Source organism: Mustela lutreola, chromosome 11 (genome assembly GCF_030435805.1).
Source record: "Mustela lutreola isolate mMusLut2 chromosome 11, mMusLut2.pri, whole genome shotgun sequence".
Lineage (NCBI taxonomy): Eukaryota > Metazoa > Chordata > Mammalia > Carnivora > Mustelidae > Mustela > Mustela lutreola.
Window position 1 is genome coordinate 70,655,422 of NC_081300.1, and position 18,876 is coordinate 70,674,297.

Sequence of the window (18,876 nt, forward strand, 5' to 3'; positions counted from 1 at the left end):
TTTGGTTAGCCTTTTATAGCTAAAAATGTTGTGGATCTACTTTAAAAAAAAAAAAAAAAGGTATTGTGCTTAATATAGCCTTTTAACCAAGAGGTTCCTGGAAGATTTAGGTAGAGAAGAAAAGCATCAAATTAAGAGTTTGTGATTTTCACATCAGACACGTGACCTTAGGAGAAAAGTTGGTATTCCCTGAGTTTTTTCCTTTTTCCATTCATATCATGCCAATCTTTTCCTCCTGATCTGATTTCTTTTACTAAGTTCCTTTCCTGCTTTCCTTTTTAACCAAATATGGGAGGTATTTACCCAAGTGTTCCCTAAAAATAAATCCAAAGAGCCTTCCAAACTTCCTCTCCAACAACAAACCCACCTCAGCTCACCTTAGAAAAAGGACTTTCATCCGCTTGGTAGGAGCAAGTTTAGAGAAGGAAGGAAACTGTTATTTGTGGAGAATTCACACATTCCAAAAACTTGACATATGTCATTTTTTAATCATCACAACTATCTTGACAGAGATATGGAGGCAAAGAGAGATTAACTGGCCTGAAGTTACCCAGCTACTACCGGAGTGGAAGCCACAGTCCCTTCATTCTTAGACCACACGGCTTTCCTCAAGATCCAGGCTCTCTGCACTGCTCACATGGAAACACGAATGTGCTCGAACACTGAACATGCACTGCACCACAACATACCACAAAGGCTACTATGGCATTATACTGGAGGGCTGTGGGACAGGGAAGAGAAGGAAAGAGGAAGAAGTAGAATTTAAGGTCTTCTTCGGGAGAGAAAATCTGTCCATCATAAGACAGGGTGCCTCATCTGTGATACCACTGACATCTGGGGCCAGATGGTTCTTTGTTGTGGGGGGCTGTCCTGGGCACTGTTAGGATGTTGGGTAGGATCCCTGGCTTCTAACCACTAGGTACCAGTGGGACGCCCAATGACTATCCCCAATCCCTCCGGGGAGGGAGGGAGACCCAAATGTCTCCAGATATGGCCAAATGTCCCAAGGGCTGGGAGGGAGGGCACACCTCCAGGTGAGAACCACAGCAATAAAGAACTCAGATAACATGCTCAGAGAAGGTCCAACATAAGTAAATGCCCGCAAGCACATGGTGCTCCCCAGCAATACCCTGGCAACACAGTGTAGTCAAAGTGCCCCATGTTTCCCTGAATGGAGGAGGCCAATGCCTGTGATGGGGGGCAGCTGCCTCTGAGATCCTGCTAAGTCGGCTGCCTTCTCCCCTCTCCCACAGCAAGTCAGACCCCAGTCCCACCGTCCCGCTGGAGACGGGAATCTCATACTGAAGAGTGCTAATTGGGTCTTGGCCAGGCCACTCAGGCACCCAAGGAAATGCATTCTGTGATCAAAAACGCCAATGAGAAGGGCAGGCTGGAGGATAAGAACCACCCCCCTCCAACCCCACCTACACACCTACAGGCTCTTAAACAACTCTTAAGTCTGATCCAAGTTGCCACCTGTTTTTGCCTTAAGGAAAGGCCTACCTAGTTAAGCTGTTATTGAAGGTCAAGGCTGAAGGTCATATCCCAATGCAAATCTCAAAATAGTAAGATCTTTTTTACTTAAGTTCTTCAAGTTCATTGTTCAGTTATTTGTTATTAAATATGGAAAACAGCAACCCATTGGTTTTATTCCAATTATTTAAACTTCAGAAGCAACACTCTTTGACTCTGATACGACAGAACAGAGTAATTTCATGCCAACACATTCACCTCTAGTTCCTGCATCGTCCGTCCCCTAGTTTCTACTCATTTCTGCTAACTTTGTTTTTTTTATTTTTTGAGAGAGTGAGTGCCAGTGGGGGACAGGCAGAGGGAAAGGAAAGACAGAATTTCAAGCAGCAATTCCAATTTCAACCCTGATGGGGGTCTCGGTCCCAGGACCCTGAGATCATGACGTGAGCTGAAATCAAGAGTCAGAGGCTGGGGCACCGGGGTGGCTCAGTGGGTTAAAGCCTCTGCTTTCAGCTCAGGTCATGATCCCAGGGTCCTAGGATCGAGCCCTGCGTCGGGAGTCTCTGCTCAGCAGAGAGCCTGCTTCCCTCTCTCTCTCTGCCTGCCTCTCCGCCTACTTGTGATCTGTCTGTCAAATAAACAAAATCTTAAAAAAAAAAAAAAAAAAAAAGAATAAGAGGCTTACCCGACTGAGCCACCCAAGTGCCCTTCCCCTAACCTTTCATCAGGACTTTTCCCTCAGCCAAGCTCTAGGAGATGATCTTTCCATGGAGATGTCATGGTAGTTCAGTGCACTCAAATCTCTGATCTCCTCTTATCATCTCGAAAATTAAAAGAACCACAAAGAACTTCTGTTTCTGCATGTTATATCTACTGATATTTGCCATATTAAGAATTAAAACTAAGAAATATTTATTTATTTTTAAGGAAACTCTATACCCAACATGGGGCTCAGACTCACCATGCTGATATCGAGTCACATGCTCTACAAACTAAGTCCGCCAGGCACCCCAAAACTGAGAAATCCTTGAAACATAGAATATTCAAGCACACATTCCCTTAGCGAACAGAACAATGAAGTTACCACACAAAATGATGCCTCTGGAGAAGCCCACCATACAGTTGTGAAGGAATGAGTGATTCAGCAGGTGGTATCAGAGCATTATTATGAAAACAGCTCCGGTCCTCTGAGACCACTGGTGGGAATACCTAAGGGTCCCCTGACCATACTGTGAGAACTTCTGTGCTAGATCAACACTTATACAATGATTTCACCAGCTTTGACTTTTATCAGAGAACCCAGAGGAACAATGGCCAGTAAAGTAAAGCCCTGGTGCAGAAAGGCTTGGCCATTCATCATCATGGAGTGACGGTCCCCTTTCTGGATGATTCCTTGTCCATTAAGGACCAGCTACCACCTATCACTATATTATACATCAGGTTCTGCTTAGTATCAGGTGAAGAAACTCAAACATATGGGGGTGGCAGTTAGGGTCACTTTCCTGTTTTCTGCTATGGTGTGAAAAGAGAATACCAAGAATTCTGTTTTTCCCAAACTCCCTATTGCAGGAGTCACTCCGTGAAGGACATTTTCCTGGGGGTAGCCTGATGGACAAAGGGGGTTTGGTCTCTGTCCTCACTGCTCCTGGAACCTCTCTAGAACTCCCCTTACAGGATTTCAGGGTTTGCTTTCCCCCGGGACCCAGCAGACGCATCACTCACGGTGGGATTACGCGCCATCGCTTCAGGAACCAAATGCTTCCTTTCTCTACACCCACTGCCATCAAACTTCACTTACTGTGGAGGTAATTAAGTAATACCATTTCTTCTTTACTGTGGGAAAATGTAAATAACACGAAACTTACCATTTTAACTCTTCTTAAGCATGCATTCTAACTCTTCTTAGAGGCAGGAAATGCATTCATGGATCTGTGCAACCGTCACCATCATCCATCTCTAGAACTTTCTCATCTTCTTCATGAAACTCTGTCCCCACCAAACTCCCTATCCTCCCCTCTCCATAGCTCCTGGCAACCACCAGGGACTATTCAAGTAATAGGAATTTGAGAGCTAAAAGAAACTGAAGGGGAACACAGGAGGGAGAGGATGGGCCATGAGGGCTTACATTTTGCTTGGTGTTTCTAGTTGTACCATGACCAGCACTTGACGCGCACTGTCTCCTTTAGGTGCTGTTCCCACAGAAGAGGTGGAAGCGTACCAAGGGGCCCACGGACTGTTTCAGGTCACACGGATTAAAGAATTGGAACTGGGGCTTAAATTCAAGTTAGTCTGATACCTAAACCCAAGTCTCAACCATTCTAAGCTCCCTCTCCTCCCAAACATCTTGAGAAAATGAAGGTCCTTTGAGAATTTCTTGTACTTTCCAGTCATTTTGGCTTCTAGGGTCTTTATTTATTCTTTGTGAAGCGGTTCCCAAGATACTCTGAAGGTTGGATGTGGGTGGGCGGAGCAAACTTAAGAGTTCAGTCCTCTGCCAATCTCTTTTCTGGGTGTCCCACTGCCTATCGGAAGAGCCGGGATTATAGGCCAGAGCAGTTTTCCACCCTGACACACACTATTGGCCACACTGTCTCTACACACCACATTTACCTAAATGTGAAAACAGAAGAAGAGCAGGTGGCCAGACAGGAAAAATGAAGGCAAACACAAGACATCCTCAGCAATGCTACTGGCTTGAATATCTCCAAGCCACTGAAGAAGCCACTCACTTCCCAGAAACACCCAACAGCAAAGAGTAACCCAATCCTTCCTTGTCCAACCAGCCTACGGAATAAAGACTACACTCCTTAACCTGAAAAGCCTCTTCATTCCCCAGCAACTTTCAATGCCCCTTGAAGAACTTCTTGCTTCCTTCCTTTCCCATTCCTGAAGCTTACTCCCCTACCTCTCCCAGACTCATACATAGAGCCCCTCTCTGTAAAACCCATCTGACCCCTCCAGCCCCATGGACTCACCTCTCCTCACAATTACGGTTAGTACCAGGGACTGAGCCTCAGCTCAGGGCAAGGGGAGGAACGAACGCTACATAGTACACACGAACCAGAGAAGCCCCTTCCCATCAGTGCCTGTCTGAATGACTCAGGATAAACTATGGACATCACCCATCGGCTAACGATCCCATCTCGGAGTTGGTGACTGCAAGGGGGTAGCCCAGCACTGTCGTCCCCCACCAGCTTTCCTCTGGAGAGCACTTCCTCTTCCCACTCCCCACACATGGCTGGGCAGGAAGCTAAGTTCTGTATGTTCCCAGCCCTCTATCACAGCTTACCAAACTAAAAGTGACCACCAGATCCAAGATGGACCAACAAATCCTTTTCTGGAATCCTTCAGGCTTGAAACCAAGGGAGTGTCAAGCCCAGGGATACTGGGGGGCTGTGTGTCCTACCAAGCAGGTGGAGAGAGAAGAGTGAAAGCAGATACACAAAAGACCTGGGGAAGAGCCGCTGGCATGGAGCCCCAGAGTCGGGTGTTCTAGAAGAGCAGCGGCACCTCTCACAGGTTCCCTGATACCACTCAGGAGCCTCGAGAGCAAATCCCCTTTTGGCGCAACGTGGTTCAAGCTGGGTCTCCGTTAAGAGGAACCAACAGTCCTAACCAAGCCAGTGGCTACTGAAAAAGCATCCAATTTTTATCTACAAACTGGGGAAGACAAAAAGGGGCAAAGGGAAGAAACTAACTCAGATGAGGCAATAGACCGGTCTTTATCTCCAATCTCAGGTCGGCTACTTGAGAGCCGTCTGGTCTTAGGTCACGTAGAGAATGTCTCTCTGGGACTCAATTTCCTCACTGTAAAACGGGAATTGGGACACCATCTCAGAGTCAGTTTGACAATGAAAGATGCCGCCTGGAAAGCTCCTAGTACTCAGCGAGCACCCAACACATGATGGCCACCTTTATGTTCCCATCAGGCATTTTACCACTAGCCAGCCTCTGTGGAAAGTTCTCCGCAAACATCTCGCAGGACCCCCAACACAATGACAAGGGCAACACGAGACCCGTGGAGGAGCCCAAGGGTCCCTGAACTGAAGGGACCTTTCTGAGGTCACTCCGCCAGAGCTGGGTCTCTCTGACCTTGCCTTTCTTGTCTTTCCATGAATTTCCTCATGCTGTCCTCCTAAGTACCAGAAAGAGCCAGTCCATGCCTGTTGGCCAGCCTATCTTTCCAAACCCTCCCTAAGGTTCCACTCCAGCGTGGGAAGAGGAGGAGAGGAGGTGTATTCTGCCTTCATTTATGGAATCTGGGCCAGGCAGGCTTTGTTAGAAACTCCAGCACATCCCGTGTGTTCCCGCCAGGAGACCCTCCATTACATGGACGGGCCAGAGGAACCGAAGCTAGTAAAGTCGACCTTCAAATTTCTTCCCCGTCTCATGAGATGCTTAATGAACACTTTGAAGTGAAGGATTAAGATGTCCAGAGCATAAATACAGTTCCTGCACTTTGGGGATGGTTTAAAAACGACCCCTTACTTTCAGGAGCAAGCTCTTCAGAAGTGGCAATTTTATTCTATTTTAATTTCCCAGCACTTCAACTGTCACAAGCAACTGAGTCTGCCTTTCAAAGCTGCAAAGAGAATCTCCACAAACTAGAATCTCAAAAGATATTAAATGACACAGAAGCTGAAAATAGTGGAAGAGTAAGGAGGCCGTAACAGTCTCTTGACATGAAGTGAAAAACAGAGGCCCAGAAAGCCGAGAGATTGGTTCCGCGCCTGATATGATGCAGGGCCTGGCGCAGTGCCCTGGCTGGCTGTGTCCCTGTGGGGGACTCCCTCTCACCCCAACTCTGCCTCCCCAGCTGATCCTACCGTCTGCCCTGCCTCCTGCAGAACCGAAAAGATTATAAGGAGGGGATCATAAATCATTCTTCTCTCATGAGTTTATAGTGTTCCCTTCTGAGGAGTTCAAAAGAATTCAGTAATAAACTAAGGTGATGAGTTTATGTCTTTTGCTTTTAAAATGAAACTTTATTTGAACTCCTGGAGAGGCATTTACAGTTTTTTAATTTAGGACATTCCTCTCTTGTTTCAACATTTCGCCCCATGGCATTTTCTGTGGGCGGGGAGCATGGTGGGTAGGGGGAGAGGGGTCTGTGTCTGGCCCTGCCCCGACCCCACTCCCCCACAGGCTTTTCCAAAGGCCTGACAGAGTCCTCCCTTCGAGGGTTTTCAGCAAGTCTCAACATCTATATGGAGCCGTCCCTCCTCCCACCCCCACGGTGACTTGGCTGCAGTTTCTTCCTTTTGTGCTTCTCTCCACTGCCCACCACCTTCTTGCCGTAGCCACCGAGAGCAAAGAAATGAAAGAAAAGCATGCTATCTGCAGGAGACAGGGCTGCCCACATGGCTCACTTTGCTTTTCTTTACCCTAGTCTCTCCAAAAAAAAAAAAAATGACTCAAGAAAAAGGGGGGGAAAGCGCAGTTAGCAAATTTAATAAACTCAAAGTTGAGGGGCGCCTGGGTGGCTCAGTGGGTTAAAGCCTCTGCCTTTGGCTCAGGTCATGATCCCAGGGTCCTGGGATCGAGTCCTGCATCGGTCTCTCTGCTCAGCAGGAAGCCTGCTTCCTCCTCTCTCTCTGCCTGCCTCTCTGCCTACTTGTGATCTCTGTCAAATAAATAAATAAAATCTTGAAAAACAAAAATCAAAGCTGAGAACTGTTACACTTTAGAATGAGAAAGGAAAAGGAAGAAGGAAGGAAGGAAGGGAGAAAGGAAAAAAGGAAGGGGGAGAGAGAGATGTGTGAGTCACCACACCTCCGGTATACACCCAGGCTCTAAACAACTGTGGAACTATCTTGCTTTCTCTGGCCCAAGCATTTTTGCTAATGATTTTTCTCAAGTATGAAGCCAAATTTTAGTAACTAACCACAGGTAAATACCGCCTGGCCACGACAGAGCCTTTCCAAATAGAAACGTGGTGGAGGGAGAGGGCTGTTGATTGCAAGCAGGTAGAACCACATGCTTAGCTTCTGCATTCAATAATACTTGGTGAATGAATAAACGCAAGAAGTACTTAATGATTCAAGATACATCTAGGGTTTTTATACCACCTGGCTTTGCAGGCTGGCAGGCCAAACCATACAGAACTCTTCAAGTAAAACCACTCTATGGTTGTTCCAGGTGGAGGAAGCAACAATCAGGTTCTTTGAGTGACCTCAACACCACTAAGCCATCGAAGAACAATGGGGCATCCCTGGGAGCCCTGTTCCAACCCACTTACAGACACAACAGATGCAGAGGCGGAACTCCACTGGGCGGGGGGGCAAAGCAAATTCGGCCAAGTTGCTGAGCCTCGCATAACATCAACTTAAGTAGAGGAGAAAATATTATACAAGAAGTGTACTACCCACAAGGAAAGCAGTGTTCCTAACCTTTGGATGTAGCTGGCATTTCTCCTAGGAAAACACTTACGTATTCTCAAAGGGGTCGCTGCTCTCCTAGCATCATTAAGCAGGTCTGGCCAACTAAACGATGAAGTATCAGGGCCTGGGTCACCTAAAACACCTTGATTTGACTTCATGAACTGTAAACCAAACAGGTAATAATTCCTGGGTTGGTTTTTTTCCCCCTCGCCTATAAAAGAGCAGGAGAACTTGACAAGCGCTCAGAAGATTCAGAAGACAAGTGGGACATGAAAACCACAGATTAGGGAGCGCCTGGGTGGCTCAGTCGTTAAGCGTCTGCCTTCAGCTCGGGTCATGATCCCAGGGTCCACGCATTGGACTCCCTGCTCAGCGGGAAGCCGGCTTCTCCCTCTCCTACTCCCCCTGCTTGTGTTCTCTCTCCTGCTGTGTCTCTCTGTCAAATAAACAAAATCTTAAAAAAAAAAAAAAAATCATAGATTAACCCGTAACAGCCTCCTGGACCAAAAGTCTTTCAGGAGACTCGCTGGGACATCTTCAAGTCTGAGAAACACTCCCTGGCAAGCATCCTTCATCAAAGCCACCTCTGTTTTCCCCCAGCTGTCTCTCCATGGTACCTAGGCAGCAGCTTCTGAGATTATGAAAAAATATATACATATATCCAGGCAATAACACTATCCTTAGGAGATACCACATTTTCTCCCAACTAAAATCTTAATACCTTTCTCCAAACCTTTCCCTTTAACAAAATGATTCAGTTTAAAACAGACTGTCACCTGTCATATTTTAAGATCATTGATGGATAGTTTCCCAAAATAAATTTATTTCTATCTTAACACTGCAGCCACAGATAATGCTGACCCCTCTTTGGCTCACGAGTCTTTTTTAGTACTTCTAAATGGGATGACAGCAGCCAACGGCAGCACACATTTTTTGAGAGCTCACTCTGCTGGCTGTTTGCATCTCCTCTCACCTCCCAACCATCGTATGAGGTAAGTTCTAATATAGGACCATAATTGCTGTCTGCCATTCTGAAACCAAAAAAGCTCTAAAACCCAGAAGTTTTTCCATAACTTACTTGGCAGCAAAACTCAATGGACCTGAACTCATTTAGAGGCAAAGTTAGCTCAGGGAACTAGCATGAGGCTATTTAGCTTTTAGTCATCCCACTTAATGTGAATATCCATATACTTCGCTATGTAAGTATGAGTGTGTTTAGTTACCGGAAGGACCCTAGACCTCCTGGGGGGGGGTCACTTAAGATAAAATAGGTACAGCCTTAATCTCTTTCTAAACTCCCCAAATCTCAGCTTTCTGAAAGCTCTGTCCCCAAGGGTGGAAGGTACAGTGCATCTCTATCATCAACCCATTTCACAGGTAAGAACCTGAGACTCCATGAGGGGAAGTGACTTGCCTAGAGTCACAGAATGCCAAGAGGGGGAGCCGACTCTGAGGCCAGCAGGCTCTGCCGGAGTCCAAGATTGGGAGCACCATGGTGGGGCCACCACAAGACAAGTCTCTGTCCTCATCCACACGACTCAGCTGGGAAGGAGTGCTGTGCCTGCGCGGCTTACCAGCTAGGTGAGGAACTGATGAAATGGGAACGCAGAGAACACCAGTTGGAAGCAGTTCAATTCAGAGGGCCTGGCACTTACCTTGCCCAGGACAGTGAGGCATGGTTTCGGGTCCAATTCTGGCTGTTCCAGCTTCACCACGCCTACCCAGCCGTATTCATACAAGTCCTCTTCATCGTTGTTATTACACAGGCCCAGTGGGTGCATCTAGGAGGCAGACAGAAAGAAAGCTTCAACACACAGGACTCAGAGGTTCTAGACCCACCCTGTAAGTGTGTCTTAGCCTCAGTAGTGAAAAGTAATCTCAAAACTTGAAATTAGGGACACCTGGGTGGCTTAGTCGGTTGAGCGTCTGCCTTTGACTCAGGTCATGATCCCAGGGTCCTGGGATCAAGGCCCAAATCGGGCTCTCTGCTCAGTGGGGAGCCCGCTTCTCCCTCTGCCTGCCATTCCCCCAGCTTGTGCGCTCTCACTCTGATAAATGAATAAAATCTTTTTTTTTTTTTTTTTTTTTTTTTTTTTTTTTTAAAGATTTTATTTATTTATTTGACAGAGAGAAATCACAAGTAGTCGGAGAGGCAGGCAGAGAGAGAGAGACGGAAGCAGGCTCCCTGCTGAGCAGAGAGCCCGACGCGGGACTCGATCCCAGGACCCCGAGACCATGACCCGAGCCGAAGGCAGCGGCCCAACCCACTGAGCCACCCAGGCGCCCAAATGAATAAAATCTTTAAAAAGAAAAACCTTAAAATTAAATGGGGGGGTGGATTTTACAAATGTTTTCTCACTGCCTTTTTAAAAAAAAGTTTATTTAATTATTAAGTAATCTTTACACCAAACATGGGGCACAAAACCCATGACCCCGAGATCAAGGGGCGCACACTCCTCTGACAGAGCCGGCTGAGCTCCCCACTTTCTCACTGCCTTCTACATGGTGGTCACCCAAGGCGGACACCAGTCGATAGGATGCAGGGCAAGAAAATCTGCCTACCTCCCATATAAATGCCTATCTAAATTCCTGTGAAATACCATAATATTTAGTAGCAATTGCACATGAAACTAGCTAGGTTAGTTATCCTAGGCGATTTGCATTTCTAAACCTTAACACATGTATGGCAAGTTATGCAGGAGGACCTGAAAACACATTCAGGAATTTATGGAAAGACCACCAGACATACGACAAAATCACCAGTGAAATTAACAAGCTGTTCAAAAGGCCACCCCTGGCTACTGGGGAACAGGTGAAATTCTTTGAGGATTTTTCAAAATGGGTAAAGCAGAAAATCAAAAAAGGGGAAGAAGATCATCATCAAATGTTTGCCAATGAAAGCGCAGTCAACGGAAGCCCAAGACCAACCCTAAAGTCTGTGCTCACAGTTCTATCGTTGAATCTTATTAGGCCCTGGGATCCCCAGCAACAATCTGAGAAGAGGAAATCCTCACAGATAAACTAACTTATCAAGAAATTAATGAGTCTAGGGGCGCCTGGGTGGCTCAGTGGGTTAAGCCGCTGCCTTCGGCTCAGGTCATGATCTCAGGGTCTTGGGATCGAGTCCCACATCGGGCTCTCTGCTCAGCAGGGAGCCTGCTTCCTCCTCTCTCTCTGCCTGCCTCTCTGCCTACTTGTGATCTCTGTCTGTCAAATAAATAAATAAAATCTTTAAAAAAAAAAGAAATTAATGAGTCTAGCACAGTACTGAACTCTTTACATGACTGGAAGAAATGCGTAGAGACACAAGAGACCTAAGAACCTGTTGTGGTTGATGGAAAAATATCCTCCAAGGCTGGCCTCCAAAAGCTGGAGAAGACAAGAAACAGGTCCTCCCTAGAGCCTCCAGGAGGAACGTCACTTACAGATCCATTTTTAACTTCTGACCTCCAGAACGCTAAGAGAATAAATCTGGGACGCCTTAAGCCACTGAGTTTACTATAAGTTTTTTTTTTTTAAGAGTTTATTAATTTACCTGACAGAGAGAGATCACAAGCAGGCAGAGAGGCCGGCAGAGAGAATGGGGGAAGCTGCTCCCCGCCAAGCACAGAGCCCGATGTGGAGCTCGATCCCAGGACCCTTCTAGCTGAAGGCAGAGGCCTAACCCACTGAGCCACCCAGGCGCCCTGCTATAACTTCATAGAGCAGCAAACACAAAACTTAAGCACTCTCCTTCTTCCCCACTAATTTTATAGATGAGAACTGAAGTTCAAGAGAACTAGCTTTTCCAAGACAACAGAGCCGACGAGTGGCCGCACCCACAGGTAACCTGGCCCTCGTGTTCACAGTCTAGTGCCTTCCCACTCCACTTGCTTAACTTTACCATATTTCCTCCAAGACCCAATTGTCTGACTGAGAGGGAAAGACCAAGTGACTAAATCTTTAGGAAAAGATGTTGCCAGCTCTAAATTCTGTGGTCCTAGAGTTGCAATACAAATGTGGTGTGGGCAGCAAGAGTGCCGGCAGGTTCAGGGAAGCCTGTGCAAGTGCTCAGCTGTGAGATGAGCTTTGAGGAAGAGTCATGTCCATCTTGGGAAAAGAAGAGAGAGCAGGCAGTGGTTCCAAGCCTGGGGAGCAGGAGCTAAAGGCTGGAGAGGGAAGAGGAACAAGACCAGTGGGGTAAGTATGAAGGACCAAAATCTACATTGAGAGGGAGAGATACAGGCTAAAACTAGAAAGTTGTTTGGACACTAAGACAATACCACGGGTTCTTGGGCGGAAGTGTCTCCCACTGAAAACAGTTCCTTGAGGGAGATGGACTGCACAGCTCCTGGTGGTGGCATGCCCGGCCTTGAGAGGCATCGAGTGGAGGGGCGAGGAAGGGTGCAGTCCAGAGATGAGAGAATCTTGGGAATTCAATGGACCAACAGAAGGGGACTGCATAAATCCGTGAGGCACATGGGCACAAGGGGGCGGCTGGCAGCTCTCTCCAGTGGGTGAGGAATAACCCATCCCCTGCGAATTCCAATGCATGAGACCAAGAACCCTGGGACATCCAATGCTTGCCTGAGTCCTTAGGCTCGATGATCGTGCCTAAAGGACAAATGGAAGATTCTGCCCCTCAAGAACCCAGGCCACTCTAACATATTTGGTGGTTTATTAAATGACGAGTGGCCTGAAATGCAGACCTCTGAAGAGGACATGGGTGAGGGTGACAAACCAATTGCACCAATAGACCATTACTTCCACCACCCAGAAGGGGCTTCCCGCCCAGCTCAGGTTGGTTTCCTGAAATTCCAGGCATGGCCATGGCCATGGCAACCGTACCACTGACCGTTTTCCGCAGTATTCGTTCCGTGGTATTTTTAACCTGGCTACATGACTTAGAGGTTTCCGGGTGGAGAGCTGCTTTTTGTTACTTACACATGAATGAGGTTTGGCCAATGGAGGAGAGCAACACTGGGGGAGCTGAAGTATGGTGCAGGTCTAAGACCCTGGATCTGTGGTTCCACTGATAGGAGATCGTCCAAAATAGGCAAATCCGTGGGAACAAGGCAGATTTGTGGTAGCTGGGGAGTGACTGCTCAATGGGTCCAGGGTTTCCTTTCAGGGTAACGAAAATGTTCTGGAATCAGAGGATGGTGATGGATGCACATTGTGAATATACTAAATTCCTCTGAATTGTGTACCTTAAAATGATTTAAATGGATGGGGCGCCTGGGTGGCTCAGTAGGTTGGGCCTCTACGTTCAGCTCAGGTCATGATCTCAGGGTCCTGGGATCAAGTCCTGCATTAGGTTCTCTGCTCAGCGGGGAACCTGTCTCTGCCTACCTTTCTGCCTACTTGTAATCTCTCTCTCTGTCAAATAAAATATTTTAAAAAATGATTTAAGGGACACTTGAGTGGCTCAGTGGGTTAAGCCATTGCCTTCGGCTCAGGTCATGATTCTAGGTCCTGGGATCGAGTCCCGCATCAGGCTCCTTGCTTGGCGGGGAGCCTGCTTCTCTCTCTGCCTCTGCCTGCCACTCTGCCTGCTTGTGCGCACTCCCTCTCTCTCTCTGACAAATAAATAAATTTAAAAAAAATAATTTAAATGGTGAATTTTATATAAAATTTTCCAACAATAAAAAAATTCTAAAAAAATGTCCCAAGAGCGGACTCAGATACAACTGCACTCAGCTAAGGTGGGGCTCCCCAGTGGAGGACCATATGGTCCCCTTCCCACCCTCCTGGAGCCTCAGCCAATTAATTACAGCCGCCCTTCTGGAAACCATGTCCTGCAGAACACTAGCTCTGAGAGATTACCAACAGGTTCTTGGACAAGTAACTAACACTGAGGAATACTCTCTAGGGATTCAGGATTTGCTTTTGGAAATTAGAGCTCTGCAGAAGGTGTCAGGTCTAAAAAACAAAAGGTTTTCAAACTTTGCAAACACCAACATTTCCAACCCTTTGATGATAAGCCTGTTGTGTATACTCTGATGGCGCTGTTTCACGGGGATACATTTAGGGTGCAGGGTACGGCGGAAAGAATGGAGGGACAGTCACAGGCAGCTGGAGAGAAGGGGTGTCCTGGGAGGGCGGGTGGGATGTAGGAAGAGGGAGGGAATGGAGAACCGCAGGAGGAGGAGATGCCCAAGCCTAGCCCTTCGCAGCCCTGGTGAGAGGAAGCGGCCACGACCAGACTGGGGGTTTAGGCTGCGAAGGAACCACGTGCTAGGAGAGGCATGTCAAGAGTGTGTCCGCAGGCATGCAGAAATCTGAACTATGTAAGCCTCAAACACACCCGCTGGTCCGGGTCCCTGGAGGCGGTCAGGCCCTGCGCCCTAGGCCACACGTCGTGCCAGGCGCTGTCTGCCTCCTCTGTGAACACACCCTTCTGTTCTCCTCTAAGAAGCCCCAATCGAATCTTCCACTGACACTGCAGGGGACTGTTAGCTCCAAATGGCAGCCACTGTCAAGGGTGTTGACTTCTGAATGTGGATCAAAGACTCAAAAACCCAAAGGAATTTTTCTGAAGTGCCAGCGGGCACAATCTGTTGGCGTGGCTTGTTTATTTCCCCATGGAGGGTAAAGAGGCCACCAACATCACATCTCACAGGGCTGAAGCCCTCCCTCACTATCTCAGCCACCCTCTGTGCTTTCCCTCCGAGGTCTTTAATCCAGGTGCCCAACTGCTGGTCCTATGAACTCAACCTCAGCGACGTCTGTAAAACTGGCCTCCTCGAACCATCTGCTAAATACTGTTATGATTGGGGTCTTTGTCAGCCCATCCCTGATGACAGTATCAGCTTCTAGAAATGTCCCACCTCAGGCCTCCAACCATATATACCTTAGGGTCCTCTTTTCCCAAGGGCTCCAACTTAGGAGCTCAGCAGAATGTTTTCTAGGAAAGCATAAGCAGCTGTAACATGAAAATACTTCTCTGTGAACTGATCCTCTCTAAGGATGGAATATTCTAGGCAAAGGCATAAAATGCAAACAAATATGCCATGTCTAAGGGTAGCAAAGGAGAGGGTTTTCTCATAATTAAGTATTTACTAGACTATTATGTTTATATATTTTATTTAATCCTTATGGTCACCACTTGCTAACTGTTGGAATAACAATTGTGACCGTGTGAGTTGCAAACTAGATGTGCAAACCGGCAGCTGAGGCAGAGTATAATGGAGCTCATAAAAGCTGTATTGGTCAATAACAGGGTTTCCACTCAAAGCCCAACAATCTAGCAAAGGATTAAAGAAGAAATCCACAAGAGAGATGATTCACAGAGTACGATCAAAGAATTAAGACAGAATTTTGTAAAAAGCAAGGGAGTCCTCTGATATTTTGCAAAAATTACTTTTTTAAAAAATATTTTATTTATTTGATTGAGAGATCACAAGTAGGCAGAGAGGCAGGCGGCGGGGCGGGGGAGGCAGGCTCCCTGCTGAGCAGAGAACCCTATGCGGGTCGATCCCAGGACCCTAGGATCATGACCTGAGCCGAAGGCAGAGGCTTTAACCCACTGAGCCACCCAGGCTCAATCAAAATTACTTTTTGATGATCCTGTTGCTAAAGTTAAACGTAAGAGAAAGAGGCTACATCCAGACTCTCATACAATTTTGCTGAAAATATCCCAAAACTGCCCACCCAGGATTCGCTCTATGCCCAGAAATCAATACGCATAGCTGCCATTATAACTTAACTTTTTTTTTTTTAAAGATTTTATTTATTTATTTGACAGACAGAGATTACAAGTAGGCAGAGATGCAGGCAGAGAGGAGGAATCAGGCTCCCTGCTGAGCAGAGAGCCCGATGCGGGGCTCGATCCCAGGACCCTGAGATCATGACCTGAGCTGAAGGCAGAGGCTTAACCCACTGAGCCACCCAGGCGCCCCTATAACTTAACTTTTAAAGTTAAAAGATAAATTATTATGTTCCATTTCATTTTTCAAGAAAAAGCCCCAAACAATTTCTTTCCACTATTTACTAAGAAATACCAGACCCCGATTTAACAAAATCCTTGTCCTGTGTCGGGTAACAATCCTATATAGAGAACGAGGGTGTCCTACATATGAAATGCATATATTCTCCTGAAGATTCAGACAAACGCCACTTCCACACTGTCACTCCAGACGCCCGTCATGTAAAAACCAGGCTTGTTAATTCGTACGTGTTGACGCCAGCCAGTGACACACAGGCAGTGACTACATATGAAACCTGTGTGCCCTCCTGAACGTTAATCATTCAAGATCAACCTAAGGATACTGCAGTGAATGATGTCTGAGCATGTTAACTTTGAACTTAACGTGGCAAGTGAGCATTTAAAAATTACAGGGATTTCCGAGTTTTTCTCTTTTTTAAAAGATGTATTTCTTTTTTTTAGAGGGGGCAGTGGCAGGAGGTGGGGGGAGAGAGAGAGAGAGAATCTCAAGCAGACTCCTCCACTGAGTACAGAGCCTGAACATGGGGCTTGATCTGGTGATCCTGATATCATGACCAGAGCTAAAACTAAGAGTCAGACACTTAATCAACTGAGACACCCAGGTGCCCCTCTGAGTTTATTTTCTTGGAATTTTTGGATGTGTGAGGTTTACCTGATCAGGTGCTTGAAATGTAAGAAGTTTTCCCCTTAATATTTTTTTTTTAAGATTTTATTTATTTATTTGTAAGAGAGAGAGAGTGAGAGCGAGCACAGGCAGACAGAGTGGAAGGCAGAGTCAGAGGGAGAAGCAGGCTCCCTGCGGAGCAGGGAGCCCGATGTGGGACTCGATCCCAGGACGCTGGGATCATGACCTGAGCCGAAGGCAGCTGCTTAACCAACTGAGCCACCCAGGCGTCCCTCCCCTTAATATTTTTAAGAAAGTCAGAAATGGCTGCCTTGTGTGTAAGAACTCAGGGATGTCACAAAGAACTGTTAATGAAAACATAAAGAAACAATCAACTAGATTCAGAAACCCAGAGTGGAATTGACTAAGACCCTACTGGGCAGGGAATGCTGTAGAAAGGGAAGAACAGCCTGGAATGAGAAGATAAGCAAAATTCCTGGGATGGATCCATGGAAGAACAGAGCAAATAACCAACCAGCTACAACTGAAGTGTGAGACAATAAAAGAAAACGTGTCCTGTGCTGTAACTGTAGCTTCGTGCCTTCACAACAATAACTCTGGGATGCTCGATGTTTTTGCCTAAGTCAGTTGAAGGAAAATGGACAGTTAATCCATTACACGAGGTCTGACATTATCAGGAACATTGTGTTGTTATGCCTCTTGCTCTCTTACTCCTGATTTTGTTCCAAAAGGTGTTTGGGGATGGAAAGAATGAGAGCTTTGGAACCAGGCAACCTTGCGTTTAAATTTCACTCTTGCCTCTTCGGAGGCACATCAACTTGGGCAGATGACTCAATTTCTATAAACCTCGATTTCCTCACCTGTCAAATGGGGACAGTATTGTCTGCCTTAACAGGGTGCTAAGAGGATTAAAACATATAACCAGAGTAACATAGATAAAACATATAACCAGAGTAACAGAGTAAATACTCCGTCAGTAGAAAAGCCCTTATATTCTTCACTTCCTCTAGACTTGTCATGTTTGCTCACGCTTTATGCCTTTGCCTAGAATACTCTAGAGGCCGGCTTCACTCTACCCCTTCCATTCAGCTTTCTTGAATGCACCAATATAGGTCGCTGCTTCCAAAACTCCCCCCAAATGCTTTGTTTGGTGCTTGCCACAGTTCTTCCAGCGTCCCCTCTAAGAGAGGCACCTGCTTCTAGAAGGAGAGTCTTACAGGGGTCCCCTTCGACCCCAACAAGGTCCTCAATAAAGGACGGCTGGCAGAAGTCTTTGGCTGGAGGCAGGCCTGATGCCATGCCTCATGCTTTGTTTTTGGTATGCCACTTGGGTCTGTGCTCAGCTAAGTGAGGGACTAGGGCAAACGGGTCAGGATTTAATCAAATGCTGTGTGAACTTTAAACCACCTGACTCTTCACAGTCGCTGATTACCAGGTCACCAAAGACATCCTCGGGACCAAAAAAAAAAAAAAAAAAGATTTCTGGGCAATGGACAGCAGCTGAGCATGGAGAGGGAGCTAAGGCTTCCTACCTACAGAGAATAGAACACTTCCGTCCTTCACTCAGGCAGGCTCTTGACAGTGCTTCGTAAGGGCAGTGGAGGAGAAGGAAGAAGAGAGGATGTGCCCCCCTCCCCAAAAGTAAAACCTTAAATTTTTCCAACCGCATCTGATCTCAGAAGCCGCTGTCTGCTCCAACAAAACAAAAGAATAAACCAAGCTCCAACCAGACATGGGCTCCAGGGCATGGGGAATCCAACAGAGAAGAGAAATGGAGAATGATGATGTCCCCAGGGGGATGGCTATAGACCAGCTGTAGGAGAGCCTCTCCCCCCACCCTGCCCGACACCCAAAAGAGAAAGCAAACAACAACCTGAGTCATTACCCAATGGGCTTGATGATACTGACAAGAGTTTTATAGTTCTGCATAAAAGAACAAAAAGTGATAGCCACATAGCAAACTAAAGTAATGGCACATGGTGGGACAATTATTAACTCCAGAAAAAAATGTAAAAAGTTACACCAGAACTGTAAACCTTAAGCAGGGGATGGTCTGCGTGGCCTGGCTGAAGAGAGTGACGGCCGTAATAATAGAAACCCTGATCTAGCCATAATTGCGATGCAGCTACACTGGGAAAATGTACAGATGGGATGTGGGGGAAGGGGAGGGGAGCAGGGAAGGAACAGAGGAAGAGGATAAGAGGACAAAATCTCCCACTTTCCATAGCAGGAAGTAAAAGACATTTTGTTGTTGTTGTTTAATGGACCCCCAAGTATGAGGTAGCAGTTATAAGCACATTATTTAGAAATAATTCACAGAATTTTAGAAATGCTCACAGAGACAACTAGCAGAAGAAACCAGGTGAATAACTGAAAATAGCTGCCCCTGAGAAGAGCAGTCAGGGATGGCAAAGGGTGCTTTTTTTTTAAAAGATTTTTATTTACTTATTTGAGAGAGAGCATGAGCGAGA

The 18,876-nt window shown here is 46.6% G+C and overlaps 1 protein-coding gene across 1 annotated transcript in view; it reads right to left on the reverse strand.

The window, feature by feature from the left end:
* The window catches only part of ZNRF3 (zinc and ring finger 3), a 158,180-nt gene that overhangs the window by 50,417 nt on the left and 88,887 nt on the right, over window positions 1–18,876 (reverse strand). The window contains exon 2 of the mRNA XM_059140756.1: window positions 9,509–9,634. Within this exon, the coding sequence (XP_058996739.1) occupies window positions 9,509–9,634 (126 nt within the window). The remainder of the gene's footprint in view (window positions 1–9,508; window positions 9,635–18,876) is intronic.